The 13,575-nt window shown below is 53.5% G+C and overlaps 1 protein-coding gene across 1 annotated transcript in view; it reads right to left on the bottom strand.

The window, feature by feature from the left end:
- ADAM12 (ADAM metallopeptidase domain 12) overlaps positions 1-13,575 on the bottom strand; it is a 251,932-nt gene that overhangs the window by 213,238 nt on the left and 25,119 nt on the right. The window contains exon 2 of the mRNA XM_037496121.2: positions 1,021-1,157. Coding sequence (XP_037352018.1) covers positions 1,021-1,041 — 21 coding nt within the window. The 5' untranslated portion in view covers positions 1,042-1,157. The remainder of the gene's footprint in view (positions 1-1,020; positions 1,158-13,575) is intronic.

Raw genomic sequence — 13,575 nt, 5'->3', positions numbered from 1 at the left:
CCAGAAAACATCATCACCACCCCCAGGACTGATTTGTTCTTTGCACACTCAATCCACAACAGTCCCCAGGACACAGGAATGTCCTACAAGTACAGGTTGTGCCTTGGCATCCTCGAGGCAAACTCCCAGAGTTTCCACACGCTCACTGTCATGGGGGAGCCTCCAGGACACACACTGGGGGTGTAAATTATAGTGTCGGTGTCGCTCCCCAAAAAGGTGGCTGCTGCAGCCGTCAGAGCTGCAGGGGATTTTCACAATCCCAGCTGTTCTTTTTTTAAAAAAATCTGTGTTCTATTATGAAAAATAATTTAAAAGTAGTTCCACACGACAGAAGGACTAAGCCATTTGTGTGTTCTCTCGAAAGAGCCCAAGTCCCAATAGATTTTATCACTTTCCAAGTGTTCCGACAAGTTTTGGAATCCAGGAAAGTCATGTACATCTGGCAGCTAAAACTCACCAACGTGTTTAATTTAATCGCTCATAGTTCACATACTTTTATTCTTTTACATCACAGAAGACTCAAGTCAAACGTGTTAAAATATAAAACTACACTACAACTCATCACAAGCTTTTTTTTTTTAAGATGCAGTAAACTGTTTCTACCAACAGTCAATTCACAAAATGAGAACGTTGATGACAAATAGGAATACAGAAAAACACCCAGCGCTCATGTAAAATGATCTGGAAGTTGTCTCTCTGGAAATGTAACAAGCTCTGTGTGTTTGAAAAAGCACTTTCAACAGATGCAGCCACAGCTGGACCCGCATCAGAATTGCTGCATCAAAGCTGATTTGTATTTTATCTTCTTAAGAAACACCTAAATCTATTAAATTACATTAAGTGTTAAGACAGAAAATTCCCTCTTCATCCGACCATACATTTCGTAACTTAAAACATCATCATCAAGGGTTCACTTCATAAGGATGAAGTTGCCATTCAAGTAGACAAAGACAAACTCAAAGACAAGAATACGAATGCAGCCATCCAAGCACCAAAGGGAAAAAACTCCAGAGAACTGACCTTTGAGTGGCCACTCCTCATCGGGTCCCAAAGGTCGCCATTCACAGGCCAGATGCGGACAGCTTCCTCAGCTCTTCCCCTGTCCCTCGCTGCGGCCTCTTGCGTGGAAGGTGCCAATCTACTTGCCAGGTTCGCCCCTGCGTCAAAGAGAAAACAGCTTGTTCTTCCACCAGGTCAGCAAGACTTTGGTGTCAGCGCTTATGACTAAAGGACCCAGTGCCAATATCTGCAAGTGGACAAAGGCCAGGGACACACCTTAATCTATTAAATCACAGTAACTGTTACAACGGAAACATTCTCTCCATCCGACCATACAATTTTGTAACTTGAAGAAAACATCATCGTCAAAGTATGTAGTTCTGCCCTTCAACCAGCAACCAAAGAGCACAGTGAGTCTTTAACTGATGAATTAATTCTTTGCTTAGGATCAGCTCTATGGAGCCTCCCTGGTGGCGCAGGGGTTAAAGACAGCGCAATCAGGCTATGGCCAGTCACTGCAACATAAGTTCAATCCCCGGCCAGGGAGCAACCCACACGGTGCAGCAGACCTCTCCTGTCTCCCCGCTGTTCCCCTCAGCAGTGGATTTCAGCAGATCTGCCTTTTCTACTCCCCACTCTCTCTGGTGAATCCTCTCAAACCCTGCACCTCTGGCCTGCACCCCAGCTCTTGTATGCATGAATAAATAAATCTTTTAAAAAAAAATCAGCTCTATCAAAAGTCTCAAGGCTTTAGCTGAATTAAGACTAAACCCATTTACCTGAGTCACAGCGAATTTGTTACATGCAATGCCAATTCTCCCTCAGTATTTACGGAAGCTAATTTTATATGCTCCAGGGGCTGATTTGATAGACAAAATTAATTTGCCAAGTTCATCCTGACTAGACCGGCTTATGTAAGAAAAGATTGTCATTCAATAAACTCCTAGACACCCTCGTTTCTTGGGTCCTGTCTATAGAATCAGCCAACACATCCGCACGGGTTCAGTGTTGCCCCCTTGCCACAAACATTCCCGACGGAGAGTGGGGCATTTTTCTCTCCTGGAGAGTGCATCACTTTCTTAACAAAGTCAGGAATTTCTCTGGGCCTGTGCTCCGTGAGTTCGTGCTCCCGTGAGGTCACGCTCCTGTGAGGTCACGCTCCTGTGAGGTCACACTCCTTGAGGACACCCTCCCGCTCTTTGCTGTGACCACAGGATGCCCCTCACGGCGAGGATGGGAACAGACTCATTCGTGTGTTATTCTCATTTCTTCGACCAGGACTCATAATTTTCAGGCCTGAGTCATCATAACGCAGTTTTAGGTTTCCAAAAAGTTCACGTTTATTGGGCACAAATGCTATTGAAATTTTAATCCTAGACATTTTACAGTTCCCGGTACACTTTTCAATCCACACCATTTTATCATCTTCGATGTGGAAGTCTGCAGTTCTATTCAGATTACAAAGGGATTACTACTCGGGGATCAGCAGTCTGACAGACTCTGGAGATCGCTCAGGCTGCTCTCGGAGCACGGAAGACGCCCAGTCGTGAAGGCCGAGGAGCTTGAGGCAGGGGGTGGGAATATGGCGGGTGGCAGAGGGGAAGAGAGAAGCGTGAGCACTGGGAGCCAGGGGAGGCCTGTGGGGTTGGGGCTGCAAGTTCGGCCTTTGGGTGTGAACCCCTGTTGGGGAGATGAGGCGCTTCCACTGTGCAAGTGTAGCAGTGGCTGAACCAAGGACTGTTACAGGTGGTGCCCCCTGGAGGGGGCTGCTGGGGAGGACAGACAGCCCCAGGGAAAATGCTAGAAAGTGTCGCATTTTGAGGTGGGGCCACAGGTAAGAAATAGAAGTGACTGCAGAGGGGGCAGATGGATTCAGTCTTCAGGAGTTCAGCCGTTTTCGGATCTTCAGCATTTGGGGTCAGCAGATTTGGGCCCCCACCGCGCCGATCTTCCAGAGGCTGTTGCAGGCCTCTGAAGCGGGAGGCCTCCCGCAGCCAGCCTTGGAGAGGAAGCGTTCAGAGGGTTTGCAAGTAGCTGGGGGGCTGAAACTGTTCCTGGTTTTGCTGCTGTTACAGCCTGGCAGGGAAGGCCAGACCCGGAGCCGGGAGCCTCGCTGGGCTGCGTGGGGCTGCGCTGGGGCGTCCCTGCAACTCTGGGGGCGTCTCCTGCTGTCTCTGCGAGTCGGAACCTGGCCTGGGTCTGGCTCCCGCATGCTCCAGGTAGGCAGAGGCAGGAGTCGCCATCTTGGGCACGTGGGCTATTGTTCAGGAGAGGAGCTGTGTGTCCTCAGTGGCCAGAAGACACCATTTTAACTGTTTTTGTGCAGGACTGAGAAATACTGGACGCAGGTTTGGGTAAGATAAAGGCCAATACTGGCCTCAATAACTCCTTTTTTCCCTGGCTTGTGAAAAAAATCCCTTTGCTGTTCCATGAGCCCGAGTAGTCTTGCAATTGTGCACGGGTGAAGAACTCACAGTGATCGGAAAACTATTCGGGCAGTATCTGCAGCCAGTTTAGTGCTCCTGTCCCTGCCCTGTGTCACAAGCAGAGGGCCTGTCCGGGTGGCGGGTATGGTAGAGGCCGGTTGGAGGTGGGGGAATGGGCGATGTGCACACGTCAGGGGGTCTTCCCCAGGATGCAGAGGGGGCACCTGTTGGCAGCGTGGAGAACCTGAGCACATGAGCCTCACCGGGTGGCTGGACCCACGCCCCGAGTGTGCACCAAGGCCGTGCAGCCTGCCCACCAGAGGCCCTTCAGAGTCAGACACAGCCAGCCCAGCACCCAGCCGACCAAGGGTCAGCTGAGGGCTCCTGGTCCAGGGGTTCATTCCCCGACTCCCTCAGTAACTCCTGCTGACTGCCTGCCCTGTGACAGCACCTCCAAACCCTGCGTCTTCACGCAAGAGGCCCCTCCTTTCCACGTCTGGCCGCTAAGCCCTCATGTTGGCCCTCTCTGACTCCACTGCCCGGACCTGTCTCGCTTTCTCCACCCTGTGCACTGAGGGACACAGACAAAGCTGCTCTCGGGACTCATGCTCCTATAGTGGGAGAGAAATGACGAAAGAGCCGGACCATGCAGAAAGCTGGAAGGACCACGGAACAGGACTATCCTTCCAAGTTTCCTGTAAATCAAAAATGTTTTCAGAATTAAGAGTGACTAAAGAAGCAGGATGAGTGGAGGAGCAGAGAGGGTGCCCTCGGGGACAGGCCGGGGAGGCTTTTATTTGCCGAGCTGGGGCACTAAGCTGGGACGTGAGATCAAAAGCACCGGCCCCTGCAGCGCAACCATCCCACACCGGTAGGTCCATTACTGGTTCTAGCAGCCGTGTCGGTGTCTCCATGCTCTCCGCTGTCGCCGCGCTCGGTCGCCTCTGCCACTCTCCGTTGCGCTCCTCCACACTCCCTCCGCACACCTCCGTCCACCCCTGCACCGCTCCGTCCACCCCCTGCACCGCTCCATCCACCCCTGCACCACTCCGTCCACCCCTGCACCCCTCCGTCCACTCCTGCACACCTCTGTCCACCCCTGCACCCCTCCGTCCACCCCTGCACCGCTCCGTCCACCCTCTGCACTCCTCTGCGCCACACCACACCCCCCGCACCTCCGCGCCACGCCCCTTAGCCAAGTGCGCGTGCATGGTGGGAGGGGGGCCAAGCCTGCTCCCCTCACCCCACAGCCCCACGTGGGGCCCCGGAGGGCCACGGCGGGGCAGCCAGCACCGGCTCCCATAAATGAGGCAGACGTGGGAAGCCTTGGAGATGATGAAACAAAGACCATCCGCTGGATTTCTGAGCTTCGGTCTCCGAGCTCTGCCCAAACCCAGGGCTCCTGCTCAGGACCTCGGTGAGTTCGCAAGTTGGCGTCACTGAAGTCCAGTGAGTGCTGAGCCATCCCCAGCGCCTGCCAAGCAGGACTGCAGCCTGCCATAACCTGTACTTCGCAGAGAGCGGGTGTGTTACTTGAATCCGATGGAGAAGATTCTGAAACACCAGCAATTAGGGAGCAAGCCCTGGAGAGGCATCTGAATCCCCTTCAGCTGGCGGAAACCATCCCATGTGCCAACAGTTAGCACAGCCGTTATCTTAATCTTTTGAAATGTTACCTAAAATTGTTAACAAAGTGAGTGCAAGCATTTAAAAATTTCCTTTACACAAACTGATTTGATTAGAAGCTACTCCTGGCAGTTGTGGCAGCTGAGTTTTCAACACAAGGGAATCGTTCAATTGAGTGGTTCATGGAAAAGCCAATTATCCAAGGGTCTGTTAAAGTAGACAGAGAAAGTTCTAAACTGGAGTCCAGTGTCACCCACTGCCCGGCCGCAGAGGGGAAAGACAGATAATTTCTGGGGGTATCCAGACTCAGAGGCCTGGAAGACGTCCACCCCAGCCTCAGACACGTGGGAGAAAGTCTTAGCATTTAAGACAAGTTGCGTGAGAAGCTGAAAATCTCCGAAGGAAGATGGCGCCATGTGTGGGTCGTCCAACCGTCAGCCAGCCTCTGCCAGCAGGGGGCTCTAGAAGAGGCAGCAACTCCCTACCCTCGACTTTGTGGAGGCTGGGGAGGCCTTTGTGGGGTCACCCACAAACCAAATACACAGGATTCCCAGGCCTCAGACTTTTTCTTCCAAGGCTCTTAGAGCAGAGAAGCATGAGTGACTCTTCTGACAGCAAAATATTGCAGCCACGAACGTTTTCCTTCTCATCTACATACTCCAGCATCTTAGTCCAAAGGAAGCCCTTTTTGGCTGAATTATTTTTTCCTCTTAGAGGTTTAATTTGTAAATATTCCAAGGAGAATTGAGAGGCAGACAGAGCCAGCTCTTGTAGAGTGTTGTGCAACCTTCTTAAGAAATTGAGTAACCGCACTATTTGCTGAGTCGGGTATTTATTATCTGTGTACACAGATAATGAAGCCATCACTCAGCTTTTTAATTGGTTGCACAATATCCCCCCAGCAGTATCTGCAGTCAGAAGATTGTTTCTTATCAGCTTGGCTTATGTATTTAAACTGGTATTTCTTTTAGATGATGCAAATAAAAATTTTATTTGTGCTGCATGGATAGACAGAATAACTTACACGCAGCTGTGAGATATCAGAATGTATTTTATGGAGTGGTCTTGTTGACAAACCATAAAAGCGCATCTTGAATGATGCATACATTCAAGTTCTAGAAAAGCAGGAAAAATTACAGCCTTATAAAATATAGTTTGCATGCATTTTGTTTTTTGTAATATTTGGGCATCAAAAACGGTTGCGTAAATAAGAAATGTGAATATCTTATACTGGAGAGGAACGTCCAGCTTGCCTGCTGCTGGCACACTGCTTGCTGTTTTGATAAAACGGCCAGTTTGCTTCATCTGCACAGTGGGAAAAAGCGTGAGGTATTTTGGTTTCGGACACATTTCTCTAACAGCTCTGCCGTCCTGTGCATGCATGCGCGCCTCGCTTGCTTGCCTCCTTGTCTGAATTCTCACCATTAGTCCTGCTTAGGGCCGGTCGAGGGGGAAGTTACAGACTCAGCTCTTCAGGCAAGGGTCTCTGCAGCATGCCTTTTAAGGTCTTAGAAAATCCAGCCCCGGAGACATCCCTGCAAAGTGATTTTAGACCCCACCTCCCATGTGAGTCACCAGAGCCTTGGCTGCCTCGTAAGGCCACCTCACCCCAGCTCCTGCAGAGTGTCCTGCGCTGGCCTTGCTAGGGGCGGTAGCTCCAGCCTGATGCTTACCTGAGGCTCCCGAGCACCAAGGGAGACCCCAGCGCACCAGAGGGGAGACCAAACAGGGCTCTGAGATCATGAATCAGAACTTCTTGAGCCATGATTCCCAGCTCTGGCCTCACCCCTCTCTGCTGCTCTGCCCTGACCGCAGTCTGCATCTGAAGGCCCCCCTTTGCGAGAGACCCCCATGTCCTCTCCTGCTGATCCTTATGGGACTAAGGCAGCTCGAGCGAGTCAATGTCATCCCAGGACTCAAAAAGCGGCATGCAGGGAAGTGGCCAGGGGAGCGAAGTCAGGTTTCTAGGGCCCTAGGCAGTGTCTGCGCAGATCGCACTGGTGCTGGGGCAGATGATGCTACCAAGTCATTGCTAGAAAGTGCCAGAACTTAGGGGCTGGTGGCCGAAAACACAGCCATCCAGTGGGCCACTGGACAGGCAGCCGGGCAGACCGCTGCCGCTGGCCAAGATGAAACTTCGACGTCACGCCTGGGGTTCCAGGCAAGCCCCACACGACCTAGGAGAGGAGCAATCTGAGGTGCCAGAAAGGAATTAAGATCAAAATTCTTTTCAAAACTCGGCAGGAGAACCAAAGCAGAGGTGCCGTGAGGAGCGGCCAGAGCAGTCCGGGGCCATCCCGGACACCCAGAGGGCTTCGTCAGTCCAGACGGCCGCGCTGGGGGAATTCACAGAGCTGACTGGCGGCTCCCTGTGACAGGAAAACACAGCGGCCACGATCCCGAAAACCCAAGAACAAATCCGTGGCTCCGCTTGGGACCTGCGGACCAGAAGACAACGTCCCTCGTCTCACCCGCGCACTGCCCGGGAGCAGAGAAGCGTGTGGTTTTAAAATGACACAGGTCAGGGACGCCTGGAAGAGCTGGGGCGGAAGTTAATGTGACATGAGTCATCTTGCAGAGGAAGCCCTGGGAAAGGCCATCCAGCCAGACAAGCAAGGTCGACAGCAAGGCAAGGTCGTGTCGATCGTCATGACGACGGCCCTTCGTGGGGTGTGATGAAACGACGCTTTACCTCTGCAGCTCAGTCCCTGAAACCCATGGCCCCAACCTAGGCTTGAGACAAGGCCCCACAGAGGCGCCTCCTATCATGTCAGTGCCTGACCCTCCTCCACACTGTCAGGTTCATCCCAAACCGTGTGTCAGCCAAGCGGAGCCGACGGAGGCGGGGTGACTACATGTACCTCGGTATGGACGGGGTCACGGAGAACACGGACTGCAGTAAAAAGAAGAAAGTCTAAATAGGACACGAACTTTCCTTAAAAGTAACTCGTTACAGGGCCTTCCTGGTGGCGCAGGCGGTTGAGCGCAGCGCTGTGAAGCTGTCTGCAGCCTCTGCAGCGCGGGTTTGATCCCCGCCAGCCTTGGAGCATCCCACATGGCACAGCAGACCTCTCTTGTCTCCCCGCTGCTCCCCTCAGCAGTGGATTTCAGTCAGTCTGCCTGCTCTGCTCCCCGCTCTGTCTCTGGTGGATCCTCTCACACACACATCTGGCCTGTACCCCGGTTCTTGTATGCATGAACAAATCTTTAAAAAAAAAAGTAACTTGTTACCAACTCAAGCAAAACCAGTCCCAGAAATCTGAGTATAGAACCGAGGCCACCGGCAGAGGAGAGGTGAGCATGGGTGGGGAGAATCACAGGGGCTTTGGGGGGCTGGGAACATACATCTCAGGAGTGTGAACAGGTACCCCTAAAACTAGTGATGTAAGCCAGTGTTACTTCGATTAAAAACTACAATAAAGCGTTATGTCACGATTAGCTCGCTAACCGTAGCCCATGTGCCATGGTGGCAGTGTTGAAGGGGAAACTGGCGTGTGGTATGCAGTTGCTGTCCCAACTAGTCTCGATTTTTGATACATCTAATACCATCCTGTAAAGCAAAATCTGTGAACGAGCACTTTGAAACTGTGATGTGAATCCAACAAGAATGACGGTATTCTGGGGCGATTCTGTTTCAGAGGCTCAGTCCCCGAGGCCCCGACCCCAGAAGCTGGGGCGTCTGCCCTTCACCCCGCCTGTGACAGGGATGTTTGCTCAGAACAAGGTTTCCGGGAGGAAGGGGCAGACGGAGGTGAGAAGAGCGGGCCCCAAAGAGCTCCCCCCAGGGCTTGAGAGAACACAGAAATGACACGGAATGAACACGGGCACCGCTGTGGATGGTGGGCGTGAAGATCCTGCAACAGTTGGGATGTGATAAGGAGGACCTGCCCCCTGGTTCGGGAAGGCCGCACCCAATGACTGTCACTTAAGTACTTTGGTAAAAGGGTGGGGACTCAGAACCAGACCCCCCAAGCCTAAGAGGCAGTGGTGTAACACTGCCTGCCAAGCCAAGACGCAGCCGGTCTAAGGAAGCCGCCTCGCGACTGCAGGAGACGGCCACGTTTCCAGGGGGACTGATGGGCACCTGGGGTCCCTTCGTGCAGGTCCGTCACATGCCCCACGCGGCTGGGGACTGGCCCGCAGCAGAGGCTGGCAAGGGGACCGAGAGGGACCTGGTGCAAAAGTGGATGTGGCTGCCACTTGCTTCACTTTCAAATGTATGTGAATGCACAGAAACCATCTGTGCACACAAAACGGGTCTTGGGACAGCAACACGCCAGAGCCCCAGCGGTTTCTCTCTCTGTGTTGGGCTCTGAATCCATTAGGCTCTTTACATTTGTATTTCTGAGATTTTTATTTTATTTTAAAGATTTATTTTTTATACAAGAGCTGGGGTTCAGGCCAGAGGTGTGGGGGGTGAGGGGATTCACCAGAGACAGAGCAGGGAGCAGAACAGGCAGACTGACGAAATCCACTGCTGAGGGGAGCAGCGGGCAGGGCAGGGGAGGTCTGCTGCGCCATGTGGGAATCTCGCTGGCCGGCCGGGAATCGAACCTATGCTGCAGAGGCTGCGGACAGCTTCACAGTGCGGCACTCAACCCACTGCACCACCAGGGAGGCCCTATTTCTGAGTTTTTTAAATCAGCAGAACACAGCACTTGCACGATGGATAAACTTTATGACGAATAAAAAATATGCAAAACAACCATCATTTGTAGTCATAATGACAAACCCACTGAAGGGAGAGGCCGGTCCGGGGTGCGCCAGAGGGCAGAGCCCGCCTGCAAATAAAAGCAGCCACGCACCGTGGAACAATTACAAATTTCAAAGACATTTTATATGTCATTTCAAAGGAAATTCAAAGAAAGCTACTTATTGCTCCTCATAAATGTTTCCATTGGCTGCATCCGTGGCACCAGTTGTCTGTCCTACACACAGAAGTAGCTTTTCATGCCCTGGGTCCTGCCGTCTATCCCGCCAGCATTATCTTGTTTACACACCCCTCTGCAGGCCGGTGGGCGCTGGCGCAAACCCCACTTATCAGAGCTGGGCCCAAAGTCTGTGACGCGGGGCTCTTCCTAAGGCGGCCCAAGGCAAACCACTGAATTCAAGGCAACGCGTCGACGACTGTCAGGCCTCCACTCGCCTGGTGATAGGGACAATGACAAGCTATAGGAACTCATGTCCCTCCTCCAGGGGTGGGGGCTGTAGTAGAATTTTCCAGTTTACTTTGTAAGAAATGATGGAAGAGGAAAAATGAAACCAATAATGAACATCGACCCCCCAACCCCCAAAGACAGCAGTGGCAGGACAGCCCCTTGCATCTGTACTGAGCCGCTTCCACCTGGGGGTGCTCTGAGGTCCTGCTGCCCTTGGTCATCTGCTGAAGCAGACGCCCCCCCCAGGGCACACGGACACCCTGGTTTCCGCCTGCTGCTCTGACGGGTCCACCTTCACTGGGGCTCCACTCTCCAGGCTCCGCCCTCCTCGGGAGGCCTGAACACCGCCAAGCCTCAGCTCTCGGAGTCTCCCCTCCACTGCCCCCCGAGAGCACATTCGTGATTAAGCACATGTTGCCCAAGTCAGCGATTCCCAACTGGCCACTTCACCCAGCGCAGCCTGCAGGTAACGGCCCCCGACACTTGATTTCACCATCTTGTCACAGTCACCCCTCATGTCAGCATGTTTCAAAACTTCCACCCCCAGTTAGAAAATGAGACATTTTCCTCCATCTGTGTCTTGCCAGTTCCACCACGTTCCCCATACTCCTGAAGCCACGGGCGGTGATTGACAGGACACCCCATTTTTTTAATCCCTCCCAGTTGGGTTCTGTGCTGGGTTTTTGTCTCCTGCTTCTCAGTGGGGCCTTGAGTCCACCTCGCCCCATGAGGCGCTGTCTTCCAGGCTTGACGGGGAGGGCCCTGTGCAAGAGCTCATGTCCTGACGCGTCTGTGGCAGGGTTTTCTGCAGGGGAACCTGAAGGGCAGTGCCCGGAGGCAGCAGATGGCAGGGAAGGCTCTGGGGCAGGAAGGTTAAAGAGGCGCAGGACATGCATGGAGGGCGGTGTGAGCAGAAGTGCACACGGAGGCCAGCCTAGACCACGGCGGCCATCCAAGTGGGGTTTGGATTTTATTTGAGTGGAGTGGGCAGGCTTTCTAGAGCTTTTCAGCAGAGTAAACCATTTGTATCAAAAATATTCTCTGAGAAGGAAGAGGGTGAAGGCCAGAGAAGCATGAAAAGTCAGAGCTGCTGACAGGGCGGAACCGAGCCGCTGACATGGACAACACCCGGGCACTGGTGGTGGGCGCTGGGGGACGCTAAGGGGCCGATCTCTGTGTACCGAGCCCCATCTTGTTCCTGTGCAGGCATAACTGGCTTCACCTCACCACCATCTACGTCCACCCCCGCTGAGTAGACCGGGACACCAGTGCAGAGCGGTCAGGCAGCTGGGCCGCCGCGGACCTGAAGCCATAGAGGTGGCCCATTCCCCGGCTCCAGGGCCAGCTCCAGGCAAGCTGCAGGGCAAATGGAAAAGTACTGGGGCAGGAGACGCTGGGACAAAATTCCAGTTCCTTCCAATTCCATAAATTCTAGGCCCGCGTCCCCCAAGAGTGCCATCTCGCCCACGTGATTGTGGCCACACTGACCCCAGTTCTGACCCTTTCATGTGCCAGGGGCTCCTGCCTGTCTCATGTCTGGCCCCCTCGGCTCGGGAGGCTCTGCTTTCAGACCTTTGCATGATCCCCAAGTCCCATAGTCATGCCTCTGCTCAAATGTTAGCATCTGGAAAGGCTACTTGAGCTAATACCCCCATTCCTCTCCAGCCCAGCATCCCATTTTGTTCCTTTCATAGCATTCGCCAGCACCTAAACTTGTCTTATTTATATACCCTTCTGTCTGTGTCTACCGCGCCCCCCCCCCCAGCCACCTAAAATGGCAGGAAGTGGAGGCCTCCCCTGCCCATCTCACTGTGACCGCCGCACGTGCAGACCCCTGTTCTTCAGCAAGCTGGCAGCAGGCAGGCAGGTCCGGCTTCCTCCGGATCACACGAGCACAGAGGACGGTCCAGGGCTGGCTCGTCCCCAAGGTCCTGACAGGTGGTCCACTTTCAGCTCACCCAGCATCATCTGCTCCTCACAGGTTGATGCATAAAACCCACGCCATGTGAGCCTTGTTTATAAGCCAGAATTTCAATTTACTTATTTTTAATGAGAAAGAACTGGTGAGTCAACCAGACTCCTCATCTAAGACATTTTGTTCATTATCCTCCCAGCAGGCAGCCTTCCTCGAGAAGCCAAATTAAGAGCGGAACAGAGAGCCGAGGGAGCAGAACAGGAGTTGGCATCCTGGAAGCCTGGCGTTTCCTCCTTTGTCAAGCGAGCACCTAGCGGGCTCGTGGGGGGAGCTCCCCAGCAGGAACAGGGCAGCACCGCGAGTGCTGAGCCCAGGCCGAGGGGCTGAACCCAAACCCATCTTCCCCAGACACCACGAGCTCTCCTGGCCCTCGCTTATTAATCCATCACGTCAGTCACCCCGTGGCACACTTAGGGTCATTGCCTTTCCTTGATGGGATGGTTGCGCTTGGAGTTTTAACTCGTGACAGTTTATAGACCTGAAGCCTCATGTGCTTATGCCAAAAGGGATTCCGAACTCCAAAATGGAACACCAGGGGCAGACCCTGGGCCTCCCTCCCCACGTGGGAGCTGCCCCTCGCTCCTCTCTACCCGCTGGGCACTCAGGCTGGGAGGACGGAGCAGGACGCTGGGGAGCGGGGCAAGAACAGGGAGCTTGGGTTTCAAGGTGGGACCTGATGACAGCGGGGAGGGGTCCTCAGCTGGGGGCTGTCTGTTGAGCCCCAAGGCCCTGGTGTGGAGGCAGGCGCTGAGACGACGTTGGCAACTTGTCATGTTCTTGCTATTGACTTTGCCCATTGAGTTTGGGGAACCCAAATGGGAACCCCAATCAGTATAGTCCAACGGGATAACCAAGACGATTATAAGAGCTCCGGGCCCTGAGCTCCGGGACGTTCTAGTTCCATGTGGTGGGACAAGTGTTTTCCAGGCGCGCACGATGACCTAGGGGAATCCTCACACTGCAGTTAGAAATATCAGGTTTTGAAACCTAACAATGTGCTCAACTGTCTTCAAACCCTGACAAGATCACTTAGGAATTTGTAGACAAGTTCCTCGTCGCAACACCCGGATTGGTTCTGATCTATTCTAACAGCAGAATCGTGCGCTGGTCAGCCCAGTCTTCTCAGAACAGCTGTCTCGGAGGGCGCAGGGTCATTTCCCTGGTGAAATAATCACCATCGGGATGCACTAGTGATTCCCACGGCTTTTCAATTCTCTGCAGAGTTAGCAGTGATAGGTCACCCAAGGGCCACCTGCCTGGGGGAGGGCGGGGCAATCCCAGCAGCCCCCTTCCTCAGCAGAGGGGCGAGGGTCCTCCACTGAATCAGTGGATGCGCGAGGGGGCTTGGCCGCCGGCCCCCTGTGAGGGGTGGCGAGCGGGTTCTCCTCCC

This window comes from Talpa occidentalis, unplaced genomic scaffold (genome assembly GCF_014898055.3).
Source record: "Talpa occidentalis isolate TD23 unplaced genomic scaffold, MPIMG_talOcc4v2.1 talOcc4.8, whole genome shotgun sequence".
In the NCBI taxonomy this organism is placed as follows: Eukaryota; Metazoa; Chordata; class Mammalia; order Eulipotyphla; family Talpidae; genus Talpa; species Talpa occidentalis.
This window is presented reverse-complemented; position numbering and strand designations above follow the sequence as displayed.